This window comes from Gadus chalcogrammus, chromosome 5, assembly GCF_026213295.1.
Source record: "Gadus chalcogrammus isolate NIFS_2021 chromosome 5, NIFS_Gcha_1.0, whole genome shotgun sequence".
Classification (NCBI taxonomy): domain Eukaryota; kingdom Metazoa; phylum Chordata; class Actinopteri; order Gadiformes; family Gadidae; genus Gadus; species Gadus chalcogrammus.
In genome coordinates, this window is record NC_079416.1 from 14,541,439 (window position 1) to 14,557,433 (window position 15,995).

A 15,995-nucleotide genomic window follows, 5' to 3' on the forward strand; every position below is an offset into this window, starting at 1 on the left:
CCCTGACACGTCATTGACTCGGAGCCTCAAATAGCCCGGTTCAAACGGGGGTCTGTGTGGATGTGTTCCTCCTGCTGCAGACAGGGAGGGAGGGAGGGAGGGAGGGAGGGAGGGAGGGAGGGAGGGGAGTAACCCTGGAGCAGCCATGGGTCTCAACACGCGCGCCACTAGGGACATGTGCTCTTGGGTTTTTCTTCCATTTCGCAAACCGTTTTAAACACACAAAAGTGCACATGTGCGTCGGCCATGTTGCAGTAGCACCTGTACTGTTAGTGTGTGTGTTTGTGTGTGTTCAAACTTTATCTTTACCCTCCAGCACGGGTATCCATTGTTCAAAGAGTTGAGTGACGTTGAGTTTCCATGACAACGACAATGTCTGAGTGAGTGAATGATCAAATGCGTCCTGGAATGCATTGATGGAAGAGCGTTCATGTAGTAAAGTTTCCTGGAAGATTGATGAAGTTATGAAAGTCTCGGATGTGTTCACGCCTGTGGTTTGAACGGTCTCATCCTCTGTGACTCACTCTGATGCCAGGTGGGAACAGGATCTAATCTTGAATTACAAGGTGTGTGTGTGTGTGTGTGTGTGTGTGTGTGTGTGTGTGTGTGTGTGTGTGTGTGTGTGTGTGTGTGTGTGTGTGTGTGTGTGTGTGTGTGTGTGTGTGTGTGTGTGTGTGTGTGTGTGTGTGTACCTACCTAATACCATTTAGCACCTGGCAAGTTTAACATTTCAAATGGAGTCGTCAGCAAAATAAAGATGGATGAGATGGAAAACGTCTCAACCTTAAAGAACATGGATGAATATTGATGTTGACTCGAATGTGCGAAGTAAATTAAAGCTAATGCGTAGCCTAGCCTACCTTAAACGCTGTCTTATCATGCTTCCTCAGCCCTGTGAGAGGCTTGGTCACCAAGCTCAGCCACCACGTCGGTTATTATTTAATCCTGAAAAATAAGTACGTCTGGGGGTCTGCAGGTAATAACCTGCTAGCTTACTGGGAAGGTCGGCCTGTTGCTTTATTAATATGATTCATATCTCTGGGGCCCAGACATGGGGGGGGGGGGGGGGGGTGTGTGTGTGTGTGTGTGTGTGTGTGTGTGTGTGTGTGTGTGTGTGTGTGTGTGCGTGTGCGTGCACCAGCCCATAAAGAGCTGAGTCATGCTGTTTGTTCAGCAGCAGGTGTCTAGTCGTGTCCCTTTGCACATATCTTTATACTGGGCACCTCCTCCCGTCTTAGTCGACCCCCAATGCTTCCTCCCTATCGTTACCTCAGGGGTAGTCATGGTAACGGTCTCCAGCGCTAATGCATCTCTCCCTCGCTAGCCTTCTCAGTCCCGGCGGCATTACACGTGGCCTGGAGCCCGCAGAGTGCATTAAGTAGCTCCTCTCGCTCCGACACCGGGTGATGGGGAGCCCTCTGGGCCTGCTGTGACAGCTGCTTAGAGACCCCAGTGGACTTGTTGTGGAGTCGGTTTGCGTGACCTGCTGTACGGCAGCGTGTTGCCTCTCCACACCGCTCTCTCCGTGCTCCATCCTGTAGTTGATCTCCATGTGGAATCAGTCCTCTATGGGTTTGTTTAGTGTGCGTCTGTATTTTTGGAGGCCAAAAGGTCTCAACATTCCGCCCCTGTCTTGATCTAAATCCAAGTAACGTTTTGGCGTTTCTTTGTGTGTGTGTGCTCAAAATGTTTTAGTTTTTAAAAGTAAAAAAAAATTCTGTATTTATGCTGTTATAGAGTTGAGGAGAATTGCCCTAAAAGACCACTAAAATAGGGCAATATATGGCCTATTAAAATGTGTGGTGTTTGTTTGCATTTGTGGTGAACTAAATAAACAATCTACAATATAATAATACTGCAAGACAAACACATTTTTAAGTAATCTACATGTATTTTGAACAAAGCAAAGCCCTTTGAAATGTATTGTTAACTGTGTGTGTGTGTGTGTGTGTGTGTGTGTGTGTGTGTGTGTGTGTGTGTGTGTGTGTGTGTGTGTGTGTGTGTGTGTGTGTGTGTGTGTGTGTGTGTGTGTGTGTGTGTGTGTGTGTGTTACAGCCCATGTGGAGAACGAGGAGCAGTACACTCTGGCCCTGGAGAAGTTCGGGGAGAACTGCGTGTACAGAGACGACCCTGACCTGGGGTCAGCCTTCCTCAAGTTCTCCGTGTTCACCAAGGAGCTCACGGCCCTCTTCAAGAACCTGGTGGGTCCTCGCTGTGTCTCTGTGTGCGCTGACGGCGCTTAATGACTGTAAATCAATATAAGTAGTGGATGGACTGCATTTGTAAAGTGCTTCTTCTAACCAGTGGCCACTCAAAGCGCTTTACACTATTGCCTAACATTCACCCATTCACGCACACATTCACACACCGACAGCGGTGTCAACCATGCAAGGCGACAGCCAGCTCGTAAGGAGCAGTTAGGGTGAGGGATCTTGCTCAGGGACACCTTGACAGGAGCCGGAGATCTCACTAACGACCATCCGGTTACCAGCCAACCCGCTCTACTTCCGAAGCCCAATGCCACATGTTGTTGGACCCTGTCAGACATGCAGATCCACAGCATCAGTAGTCCTGTGTGTGGGTGTGGGTGTGGGTGTGGGTGTGGGTGTATGCATGGAACATGTACGGTTGGAATGTAGTACAGGGTAGAGAAAGAAGCAACACGACCACATAGTGGTGTTGACCCGAGGGGTGACCTGAGGTGGTTGGGTCACCTGACGAGCTGGGGTCACCTCCTGACAATTCGGGTCACCTGACAAAGTGAGGTCACCTCCCCAGTGGTGTGAGCGTTATTTCAGCCGTCACACAGGACCTACCATCACTCGTCACTCGCTGTGTGTCTGTGGCTGGGGTGCTCGGACCTATTGCACAAAGACCTACTCGTACACAAAACACAGGAAGTCCGACAGGAACCTGAAGCCCTCAGGGGAACGAGTATTGGTTTCTATTGTGGGTGACAAAGAGCCTCAGAAAACACCTGCACAGTAACGCACTCTCATGTTCTGTTCTCTCATCACAATCCCTGTTTAAAGCACTCTAACTGAGAGAGGACCTACATCCTTGGTACAGATTCTTTCTTATACTTTAGCAGATTTTATTTAAGAAATGCTATTCCTCCGTGGGCTTCTTGTACAACAATTACACAGTCGTATTTAAAACTATTTAGCACACTGGGTTTCGAATGGAACACGCACGCACACATGCACAGGGAGGGTCTCAGCATTCTTGGTCAACTCATGAATGTTAATCTTTGTACACATTTCTCTCTCTCTCTCTCGGCTCTTCTGTCTGGCTGTGTCCCTGCTGGCCTCCTTGGTCCGTCCATCTCTGTCCCCCCCTCTCTCCCTCTGTTTGCCCCAGTTCCAGAACATGAACAATATCATCACCTTCCCACTGGACAGCTTGCTGAAGGGGGACCTGAAGGGAGTCAAAGGGGTAAGCAATCTTCGAGTTTATCTTCTGCAACTCACAGAACGACTACTCACAATGATGACCTCTCAGACCGTGACATTGGACTATGAAGTGAGGGATAGTTGGTGGTGATCATCACTGCTGTATGGGGGTTGTTACTGCTGTTGTCACTACTGTAGGGGGTTTTCGCTGCTGTTGTAACAGCTCTCCCTCTGGGTAAAAGCACAACCATAGCAAGCATAACCCTACCACCCTGTGTGTGTCGGTGGAGATGGTTTGTAGCTGGTCATTTTGTCCATATTGGACAACATTAGTTCACATGATCAGCTGATGTTCCTACAATGTGGAACATCTGAATCTTCTGCCGAGTGCCTTGAAATGAACCCATCTCATTTCCTAAAGTACATTTCAAGCGTCAACCCTTACAGATGCGGTCCTCAGTAGAATGGGTTGACGCCTTTTGTGACACATCTGTCAGCTGTTCAGCCGGCTGTAGAAGGGCAAAAGATACGTGTTGGTACTGGAGGAGAAGCCGGTTCACCGGCCCCCCGTGAGGCCGTGAACATCATCATGTGTTTGTCACCGAGTCTCCCCAGACGCTCCCACCTCCCCTCTGTAACCCCGGTCTCATGGCTCATCCCTCTACCCCTGCGCTCGCTACCTGCTCTAATGAGACGTGTTACCGTAGTAACGCACGTCTTACGTCAGCTGGCTGTCTGCAGCCTCCTCCGCCCTCTCTGTGTTCTTCCGTTTCCTCACAGCGGTTCAGCAGCATGGATCTCATTCCATTTGTTGCCACACACATGAAATCGTTCAGTTCATATCATGCAGATTTAACTTTCTGTTGCTGGTGGATTTCAATTACAAAAGCGAAACCTATTTCCTTCCAGTGAAATACCCTTTAACAATTATGCTCATTATTATCGCTTTGCAGTGCATTTCTACTACTATTAGTTGTACTAGTACTACTTCCACTATACTGCTGCTGCTGCTTCTACTACTACTACTGCCACTACTACAGTAGTTATGGAGCAGACTGACTGACTAATATTTGGTCACGACGCTCAATGCTAAATTAATAATCAGGTCCCATTTTTCCCTTTCCCCGTCGCACTCATTCTGTCTGATTCCCTTCATTTTCACCTTCATGCCTGTATCGCTGCAACTCACCCCACCTCCCTCACCCAGCTCTCCCCCCTGGCTGTGGGCAGTGAGGTCTTCTCCGTGGAGGCGGCCAGACCTCATTAGGGTCCATGGATGACTCTCATTACCCTAACGACAGGACTAATGAGGCATGCACTCACGATCACACGCGTGTCCGTGTTGAAGGCAATCCCTGCTTCCTTAACCCCTGTCTGTCTGGAAGTAGGGCAGAGGGGGGAAACGTTGGAACATGGGTGAAATGAGAAAGAAACCATTTTGAAATTCCATTTCGACCTGTCAAGTGTCGCATGCACACACACACACACACACACACACACACACACACACACACACACACACACACACACACACACACACACACACACACACACACACACACACACACACACACACACACACACACACACACACACACACACACACACACACACACACACACACACCTGTCATTTTCTCCCCTGGAGGACTTTTGCTTTTCTTCCTCCTCATTATCAGCCTCTCCTCTTCGGTCCGCAGACAGCTCTGTTGGGAACCAAAGAGGGAGCCTCCAGCCGGAGACTCTGTTTAACCGACCGGAGGAATGGAAGGTTGAGTCAGGGGACACTGAAATCTATTAAAATTGGAATAGAACCTCTCCAGTCAGGATTAACGAGATAAAAAAAAAAGACACAAAGACATCCAGAAAAGCAATGTTGTTGCTTTGCTTTTCTGAAAGCTTTGCTTTCCTGACACCTTTGCTTTTCTGACCGCTTACTCACGGTACTTCAAGCAGGCAGTCACCTGCTTTAAGTACCATGAGTAAGCTGTGAGACGCACACTAATTCATATGGATTCAGCCTGGGTGGATTTTGGTGGCAGGCTGGTGGGGCTAGGTAACAAACAACAAGAACCGAGAGCTACGCAGACGATTAGAAATCGGTTTCGGTATATGGGGTTCATTTCTACTGTGTCCAGAATTGAAACTCTCTGTTAAGGACAAGAAGCTTGTTGCTATTCAGGCAGCAGCGGTGGTGGAGCTAACCCTGCTAGCAAACACATCAGCTAACCCACACATCAGCTAACCCACACATCAGCTAACTCAAAACATCAGCTAACCCACACATCAGCTAACCCTGGAGGACAGTGGCTAATGGCTCTGTGATTAAAGGCCTGTCACCGGCCTCCATTTCACGCCTTATCAGCCACACGTCTCTTCTCCGAAGAGAAGAATTGAGAGTTGGTGCGTGAATCAGGGTGACCCTGACATATTTACTTTTCCATAACTTCCTGCCATTTTGTCTTGTTTTGTGCTTCCTGTAGTGAGGGCTAAGGAAAGGACACCGGAAAGGAGACAGGAAAAGAGTGGATGTGTGTTGTGATTATTGTGACGTATGGGATCCGACCCTCAGGGCGCCATGGAAACGTTACCTCATCAGAACACTAAGACCGATGCACAGTTTACGGCAACTTGGACACGTTACGTAACCTAAACAAGGAAACTGTGATTCTGTGATTAGCTAGGGATTCTCAAGTACCACACACACACACACACACACACACACACACACACACACACACACACACACACACACACACACACACACACACACACACACACACACACACACACACACACACACACACACACACACACACACACACACACACACACACACACACACACACACACCAGTAGTGCTGAGTCTGCCAGACCGCTCTGCCAACAGCGGATTTAAGGAATGGCCTCTTGCATGATGTCATACCTGCAGCGGAGCCTCCCCTTGGGCCCATTGTCCCGCTAGCTTCTGTAGTTTTAACCCACCATAGGTCCTATAAGCTCCTTACTGTTGTGCTTGCGTCATGGGCCCCGGTTTGAGGCAGTGTTTGTGTATGAAAGAGCGGCGCGAGCTACTCTGCTGTAGCCGGTCTGCTGGTTGTCCCTGACTCAGAGCCACTTATCCAGAGGGGCAGCCCAGCAGCAGCCCTTTAAGAGAAGAGGGCTTTAAAGGAGCTGTAGGTCAAGCTTAAGAGAAGGGTTTTGAGTGTAATTTGTTAGGGCTAGTGCAAGGAAGAATTTTGTATGTGCTGGCACAAAAATTGTTCTTAGCATTGTGTCCTGTCTTATCCTAGCTATATTTTTTGTACAAAGGCAATGGGATAACCTACGATCGTCAGTGCTTGGCACTTGTGTCTATGAACATTCTTACTGTACCGACAGAGATATATTGTTTCTTTGTTTTGATATATGTGCTTATTGTGGGTCTTTTTTGATAATAGCGACTGCTAAATGTAAATGTAAATGTTTAAATGCCCTAAATGTATATGTTTCAAAGGACCATCGATACATTTTTTGTCAGTGTGCTCTGTGAGAATAGCTGTTTCCTGTTCTGCTTCTGCCTCGGTCGGTATGAGCCAATTCAGATTGTAAACTACTCAGGGCATCTTTTCCGGGATTGGTTGAGGGAATCCAAGACATTTATCTGTAGGGGTCAATTAGTCATAAGCTGGTAGTAGTAGTAGTAGTGGTAATGATACATGTGATGCACATCATACACCAGTACTACAAGTAGTAGTGATACATATCATACAGTAGTAATACATGTGATACATATAATACAGTAGTACTACTAGTAGTAGGTACACATGTGATAGATATGATATTATACAGTAGTACTTCTAGTAGTAGTGATGCATGTCATCCATATCTAGTAGTACTACTAGTAGTGATGCATATTATAGAGTAGTACTTCTAGTAGTAGTGATACATGTGATCCATATAATCTAGTCGTACTACTAGTAGTAGTGATGCATATTATATAGTAGAACTACAAGTCGTAGTGATGGCAGCAGCAAGCTCAGTATTGAAGGCGTTGTACAGTGTGTGCAATTCCTCATCAGCCTGTTTCCTGTAAAGACATCACATGAGTGAGAGTGGGCTAGAGGCCACCACTCACTTTGTGGCAGCATGTGTGAGCAGGCCGGAGGCCACGGCTCACTTTGTGGCAGCATGTGTGAGCCGGAATCCTGCCCAGTCCTGATGGTTGAGCCACTGCTACCAGGTCTGCCTTACCTCTCTCTGGCTCTGACCCCTCCTTCGTCCTGCTCTTTCTCTCTTGAGTCCTCCTCCCTCTCTGTCTCGCTGACAGCGTCTGTCATAACCAATTCAGTTTCATCCTTTTATCTTTTTACTGCACACCTGTTCCCTTTCATCTTTATCGCTCGCTCACTCACTCTCTGTCTCTCTGGTTAAGTGTTCTTCTCACTCTCTGTCTCTCGTCCCTCTCTCTCCCTAGCTCTGTCTCTCACTCACTCACTCACTCACTCACTCACTCACTCACTCACTCACTCACTCACTCACTCACTCACTCACTCACTCACTCACTCACTCACTCACTCACTCACTCACTCTCTCGGGGCCTCACCCTGCTGTGTTGTCTAAGTGTGTGTGTGTGTGTGTGTGTGGTGGGGGGGGTCTCGTTGTCATGACGACACGCTCTGAACCCAGAACAATGGGGCTGTGATGGAGACGGTCACCGGCCTCCATCGCTCACAGATAAAAGCTCTGTTGTTTCTCTCTCTCTCCTGCCGCTGAAGCGGAAGCCATGTATTGTCGCTGCACGACCCTCAAGCTTTTAGGCTTCAGTTAAATCTCCCCAATGCGGATGATTGCACAGATTGTTTGTTTGATGTGAATGAAGCGTTGAAACACAGCAGAGCTTGTTTGGAGAGCGTCGCCTCTTTCCAGAGCTTGTAAATAATACTTTACAGCACACACAGTGGGAGTTTGCAATTAGGATTTCATATTTAATTATCGCATACACCTACAACAGTTACCCGTTGGCCGATTATGCCCATGTTATTGTTGTGGGCTAATTAGCCACCCTGGCTCGTTTAGTGTTGGGTGATTACCTCCATTTGGCTGGGAGGGTGTTTCGGAAATGAATGACATGGTCATTTGAACAAAGTCATTTCTGCTTTGGTTTGCTGTGATCGCTGTTGGATTAGCAACACAACACGGCTTAATGAGGCGTCTTTAACACACACACACACACACACACACACACACACACACACACACACACACACACACACACACACACACACACACACACACACACACACACACACACACACACACACACACACACACACACACAGGGTGACCACTGTTGTCTGTTTTGGTGGGATGTCCCTGTGCATCATTAGTCTTTGTTTCTGGCTTGGCAGCCGTGGCTGTTGGCCTCGGGTGATCTGAGTAACGTAGACTGAGAACATCTACTCCACTCTCGGACTGATTGCTGTTGGTTGTTATAACGTGTCTAACACAGTTGTAGTAAATGTTCCACTTTCTGCTCTTTCCCCAGGACTTGAAGAAGCCGTTTGATAAAGCGTGGAAGGACTACGAAACCAAAGTGTAAGGATCCTGAGAGTATTTAACAAGGGGGTTTGTTTTTGCTTTGACTACGAAGTCTTTCAGATGACTAGTGGAGGTAATACATGAGGAGGTTCACACTGTAGACACGCCCGTGTGTGATCTTATAGCACTCTTATCTTTATGTCATATTCAAATTTCTTATATATGTTACAAGCTGCAAAGGACATTCCTTACGGAAAGGGTAATTCCTCTCCTTCTCCAAACCGATCTGAGCGGACAGCCCCGGCTCTGTCCCAGAATCAAACATTTTCCACGGGATGCTGTGTGGCTCGTCCCGGCTTGACCCCCCCCCCCCCCAGCCCCCTTTCACAATTGGACTCTGATGGTCTTTCTGCGATCAATGGAGCCCAATTGTCTGGCTGATTGATAGAACCTCCTCCTCTTCGCTGTGACGCTCCAGCCTCTCCTCCATTCTGAAGGCCGTCCTCAGTAAACACTGCTCTGATCTCTCTGCTGCTGGCGGTCGACGTGTGAGGCGAGAGACAGGACATGACAGACGTACTGACGCGGTGTCAACGCTGCAGTTAAATATGTCAAAGTCAGTGTCGTGGACGGATTTGAAGTGTCAAAGAACTAATGGACAAAAGTGAACAGCTCGGTTTCAAAGCATAATGAGCTGGCCTGCGCCTCCTTTAGGTAAAAACTAGTACAGCACAGCTATGTGGTGGAGGGTTGTTGTTGAGTCGACTGGCCGCACAAGGCCCGCATTACTGCTGCTACAGGAAACTAGTTTACCAAAACGCCTAGTCCAAGGTTTATGACACAGAAGCGAGGGCGGAGACGTCAGAAGCTTGAGTTCAATTGTCTTCTCTCCAGCGTGCTGAGGCTTCGTAAATCACAACGAAGGGGATATGAACAGGAGGCTGGTCGTCACGGTGATGATGATGATGATTAATGATTCATTAATGAAACGCCAGATTGCAATCAGTGTTTGTAACAGCTGACTGCTCATGCCGTCACGCTGCCTTGCTTGAGCGTGACAGTGCCTCAGTCTTGGTTTCGGTGTTGTCTTGCTACCAGCAAAAGTCAAGATGACACCGATCCGCCTGATTCGCTGTCTTTTCTTCTGCCTGAAGAAGTCACAGGTTGGAGTCTTGGTGCTTTCTCTTGGAAAGGGGATTAAAGTATCAAACGCATGAATAAGTCCCGGTGACACAAACAAACCCCAACCTTACGGAAAACCTTTCTTCAAAGGGTAGAGACCGCCGAAGCCTTGAGGGGAGATGACCTTAATGCAAACAACCCGCAGCACATTCAAAAGAAGCTCTCCTGCATGGAACGGACATGCCCCGTTTGATTTAATCTTCGGTCTGACTTTACTTCTGTGATCCGGCCTGCAGAGTCTCTCCGTTGGACTCTCTCTCTCTCTCTCTCTGTCTCTCCCGCCTCTCTGTCCGACTCTCTCTTGTCTGACTCTCTCTCTCACCTCCAGTCTCTCTGTCTGTCTCTCTGTCTGACTCCCTGTCTCACCTTCTTCTTCCTCAGCACCAAGATCGAGAAGGAGAAGAAGGAGCACGCCCGGCAGCACGGCATGATCCGCACAGAAATCAGCGGCGCCGAGATCGCAGAGGAGATGGAGAAGGAGCGGAGGTTCTTCCAGCTGCAGATGTGTGAGGTCTGTAGAGAGAACGTCTCCTGGGGGTACCGGAGGGACCGGTCGTAACAGTCCCTCCCACTCTCGCACGGGGCTGAATGATGAAGTGGCGTCTCGACGACGGCCCCGGTTGTCTCTGAAGGTATGCGTCTGTCTGTGTCCATGTGAACAGTATCTGCTCAAAGTGAACGAGATCAAGATCAAGAAGGGAGTGGACCTGCTGCAGAACCTCATCAAGTACTTCCACGCCCAGTGCAAGTAAGACATGTCTGTCTCTGTCGGCCTCTGATTTGTCAGGCTCTTTGGCGGGGGAGGTGACCAGTTGCTCATGACGTAACGATTTAGTGTTTATTTACTTGAGTTTTAATGCATAAATTTCCCTTCAGCGCAGAGATGTTACTGTTGGAACATGAAACTGGACGTACCAGTTGATAAATTGGCCACAGGCTATGACTCATTACATCATAGTGTGCGCACAGCAAAACTCATCTTCCCTCTACTTTAGTTGTAAATATCACAGCCAAGAGAAGGTTTTCTGAGAACTGTCTCAGCAATGTACTTTTGACCTGCGACGGGAAGATGAGGTGAACATAAAGCATGGAGTTCTCTCACATTCTTGACCCCACTGACCTGACGCCTCTCCTCAGTTTCTTCCAGGACGGTCTGAAGGCTGTGGACAACCTGAAGCCTTCCATTGAGAAACTGGCAACCGACCTGCACACGGTATGCCTCGGATGGACATTGTATCTATCCAAGATATAGATCTAGATCTAGATTTATAATTAGAGATCTACATCTATAGATATATTTATAGATGATTGTTCAAGGATATATATAGTTATAGATCAAAATGTATATCTAGATCTAGATAAATCTAGATCTATATATCTATGCATAGATCTATATTTCTTTATTAATTGTACGATTGACACCAGATAAAGCAGGTGCAGGACGAGGAGAGGAAGCAGCTCACTCAGCTACGAGAAGTTCTGAAGACGGCTCTGCAGGTTGAGCAGAAGGAGGTAACACACACACACACACACACACACACACACACACACACACACACACACACACACACACACACACACACACACACACACACACACACACACACACACACACACACACACACACACACACACACACACACACACACACACAAACCTCGAAGCCAATCACACACACACACACACACAAACCTCGAAGCCAATCACACACACACACACACAAACCTCGAAGCCAATCACACACACACACACACAAACCTCGAAGCCAATCACACACACACAAACCTCGAAGCCAATCACCTACTCTAATCATATACTGGTGGAGCTGGGGTTGGCCCCACCTCCAGCTAGCCAAGAACAGAGATCTGCAGAAACAGCTTAAAGACTCAACTATCCCTGTTCTCTACATATTAACTTCACCATATGAACGTGTTACTGGTGTTTAAGGACACCGTTCTAACAGTTGCCAGCTACTGTTGCACAAAGTCTCATGTGAAGAATGCTCTTTTCATTCTTTCTCTTTTCTCTTCCTGTCTTGTTCACTGCTTCCAACTTTTGTGAACCAAGTCTAGGAGAGTAAGTAGATTTCTTCAGATTAAACCTTCATTTGTGTAGAAACTTTTATTTTTCCTACTAATAGACCCGCTCATCCTAATTTTTCCTGATGTTTGTCTTCATAGTGGTTTCTGTACAGTTTGTTCTTTTAATAAAATTGTAAATCAAACACAAGTCCGTTTGTAGGGTTTTCTGTTATATTATGTCTTGTTTTTGACCTTTTTGTTGACCTCTAACCGGCTCCGCCCTGAAAGGTGACCTGTGATTTGTCCTCTCCCCCTGAAGGACTCCCAGGTGCGTCAGAGCGCCACCTACAGCCTCCACCAGCCGCAGGGCAACAAGGAGCACGGCACTGACCGCAGCGGACACTTGTACAAGAAGAGTGACGGGTGAGTCTGACCCCAGCAGGTGGGCGTGGCACCGGTCATCAGCAGAGTTACACAATACACCCTCTTCACAGAGGGGTCACCACAGGGTCTGCTGTGAAGCACCAGGTCACATGGTCCGCGGTCAGTGTGGGTTAGGCAGCAGCTAGTCCCTGACCAGGTGATTTGATTGGACAAGAGGCATTCCATGCACGCTGAACTAGTTTGTGGGACTTTTCAATGCACATGTATCACTCCCTCTCACACGTGTTCCTGATGGCCGTTAATTAGTTTAACGGTCGTCTTCAGCTGTTGGCTCATCAGAATCGTATGCCAGCGAAGTGCTGCTCACTGGTCGCACACTGAATAAAACCAGTTAAAGCCAGTTGTTAGAGTAGCGGGCCTGTGGTAACGTGTAGACCCACACAACGCAGCCAACCAGTGTGCAGGGAAAGTTTGTTTGTGTTGCTTGGCAACAGGCCAGTCCATTTGCAGCACTCTGTGTTCGCTGAGCCAAATCCATGATTAATCAAGCAAACAAATCATAAGCAGCCCCCACTTATTGCTGTTCACTAATAAACGCTGCTTGTTGAACGGGTGTATGAAACCGGTATCATGCTGTAGCGTGGGCGCTCTGCTGCATGTCAGCTCCCTCATGGGTGACTTCACCTAGAGGAGTCATCTCAGTGTTCACCTCGAGGAGTCATCTCACTGATGTGTCACACAAATTGAAGGTAGGAACAGTAGGAAAAACGGGTTCAGCTCATAACACAAGTTCTGTGTTCGATTTGAAGTTCTGGCAGTGTACCAGTACAGACTAGTACATTGACCGTGCTGGACAGACGTATAAAACCAACCCAAGTTAACTTAACCTACTGCCGACCATCTGTTAGTAGGGTTAGTTTTTGTCCTGACCTGATCTCCAGTTTGTTGGGGAGAGCTACAGCCCAGCCTTAATCACCCGCTTCTGTCTGGTGACTTCATCCGTCCCTCACTACAGTTCACCTCAGGCAGTGTGCACCCTTTTCAGAGAACAGCTCATAACACTGATCCTGGATCTGCTGTCGTTCTCCGTCAGGGAGCAGAAGTACACTAAACTAGTGAAACATCAGCGCTGAGGACGGACCATGTGCCCTGGTGGTAAATAAGGGAGCAGACCCTTTAAGGTCGTATCAGCGATGCTAGGCCAAAACATAAATGATCACATTAATCTGATCTTTCCTCACGATCCGCTAGCTGCCCGCCTCATAAGCAGGGCCATCCAAAAACCTTTTCTCTGTAGGCAGCCATTGCTCCGAGATTGTACACAAAAACAAATGGTAATACCAACCACTGAAAAACAAAATTAATAGTATTCCAACCATCACCGACAAGGGGGTGGGTGTTTTGGTGGATTTGTGCAGCGTTCATGATGTTTCCCCCCCCCCCCCCCGGGAGGGAGGGGTGAGCTGGCTCTGTTAGTTTGGGATCTCGCTTCAAATAACGAGAAGTGATGTCACCAAACATCGCTGATACCCCCTTTCAACAGGTGAAACCTGTGTCCTACCATTAAGTAGAGACACTGTGAACAGGGTCTGTTGTACCACCGTCCATCCCGTTCATCCCCTCACCGTTGATGCTTTGTAAATAAAGACTATTTCCCGAACCTGTGCCCTGCCTTCAGCAAGGCTCCACAGTATGAGCTTGTTCTGTATCGCCTTATATTGATATTCTAATGCTTCTACTTGATTATCTTAACAACCTCTAGCAGCAGGGGACTTTTTGAAGTCTATCATTTATTTGCATTTTGAATATTAATGAGCAGTCTCTTCCGCTCAATGTAACTCTAGACTTGTGATGAATATTTCATTGCTAGGGTTCATTCAGAGTTTATTGTGTCACTGTGGCTCTGTGCTTGTATGTGTGTAGAATCTTATCCTAGCTATCTTTGTTGTATACGGGGAATGGGTTAACCTAGCGATTGTTAATGCTTGGCACTTGGTTCTATGAACATCCTGACTGTACAGTAAGTCGCTTTGAATAAAAGCTCATATATGTGTATGTACATGCACGTACATGTGTGTTTACATGTGCACGCGGGGGTGCCTCACACTGAACCTTGTTTCTCCTCCATCTCCCAGCTTGCGGAAGGTGTGGCAGAAGAGAAAGTGCTCAGTAAAAAATGGATACCTCACTATTTCCCACGGCACGGTGAGACTCACTCACTCACTCACTCACTCACTCACTCACTCACTCACTCACTCACTCACTCACTCACTCACTCACTCACTCACTCACACTACAGTAGCAACCATCAGCCGCAAGAGTGTGTATTTCAAATGCTGTGTGTGTTTCTGGCGTCGGCCCAGGCTCCATGGCACTCATTATGGTTCCTCGTTAGTCGTGAATGCATTAAGATTGACACACACACGCACACGCACACACACACACACAAACCTCGAAGCCAATCACCTGCTCTAATCATCTCTCTCTCCCCCTCTCTCCCCCCTCCCAGGCGAATCGCCCTCCAGCGAAACTGAACCTGCTCACCTGCCAGGTGAAGCACAATCCAGACGAGAAGAAGAGCTTCGACCTCATATCCCGTAGGTGTCTCTCCCCCACGGTGCTCCCCTTGTATCCCCCCACCTGGTGTAGGGCTCCTCTGGGGCTCCAGGGTCCTAGTGCCCTCTGGTCTGACCACCCTGTGGACGTCACACCCTGGATATGATGTCATGGCTGATCTTACTCCATGAGCCAGACAGCCCGTAACAAAGAGGAGGGTGTTAACTAGAGTAGACCTGCCTTCCCCCCCTGCAGTAGTGGGGTCTTTATTATCCATTTAATATCACTGCTAATGGTTAACTGAATGACGTCTAGCTATGCCGATGGCATAATCCAAGTGGCTGGGCTATTAATGCTACGGTTGAATGTGTCTGGACTGCAGAGTCGCTCGCCATTTAAACACGGAGAGAAGTTCTGCTGTGTTTCTCTACACCCTGCGTGTCAGTACTGGGCTGGAGTCCGTTTGTAGCGACAGACTTGAGTCTCTTGATTTGAAACCCATTCCTCCTCATGATGAGATCACCCCGGCACCGTGGTCATGTCCCCCTCTGTTCACGTTTCTCTCCTTCCTTCCTCTCTGACCCTCTTGGCTCCTGCTCCCCACTCCAGACGACCGGACGTACCACTTCCAGGCGGAGGACGACCCAGACTGCCAGATGTAAGACCTCAGCCTTTGCCCCCTTTCAGGACGTGTGTGTGTGTGTGTGTGTGTGTGTGTGTGTGTGTGTGTGTGTGTGTGTGTGTGTGTGTGTGTGTGTGTGTGTGTGTGTGTGTGTGTGTGTGTGTGTGTGTGTGTGTGTGTGTGTGTGTGTGTGTGCACATACAGTTTACCACAATATTCCCACATTATACAATCTCCCTGCTCCACCCTCGACCCGGTCGCCTGCCCTCCGTCCTCAACCCGTACCTTACCTCCCTCCATCACATGTATCCTCCCTCCG

The 15,995-nt window shown here is 48.1% G+C and overlaps 1 protein-coding gene across 3 annotated transcripts in view; it reads left to right on the top strand.

The window, feature by feature from the left end:
- The window catches only part of asap2a (ArfGAP with SH3 domain, ankyrin repeat and PH domain 2a), a 47,063-nt gene that overhangs the window by 21,136 nt on the left and 9,932 nt on the right, over positions 1-15,995 (top strand). For 2 of the 3 annotated variants that reach the window (XM_056590432.1, XM_056590433.1), the window contains exons 3-13: positions 2,056-2,201; positions 3,361-3,435; positions 8,919-8,968; positions 10,475-10,604; positions 10,756-10,841; positions 11,231-11,306; positions 11,519-11,605; positions 12,434-12,537; positions 14,634-14,703; positions 15,008-15,095; positions 15,664-15,712. In XM_056590432.1, coding sequence (XP_056446407.1) covers positions 2,056-2,201; positions 3,361-3,435; positions 8,919-8,968; positions 10,475-10,604; positions 10,756-10,841; positions 11,231-11,306; positions 11,519-11,605; positions 12,434-12,537; positions 14,634-14,703; positions 15,008-15,095; positions 15,664-15,712 — 961 coding nt within the window. The remainder of the gene's footprint in view (positions 1-2,055; positions 2,202-3,360; positions 3,436-8,918; positions 8,969-10,474; positions 10,605-10,755; positions 10,842-11,230; positions 11,307-11,518; positions 11,606-12,433; positions 12,538-14,633; positions 14,704-15,007; positions 15,096-15,663; positions 15,713-15,995) is intronic. The other variant, XM_056590435.1, reaches the window with a different exon arrangement.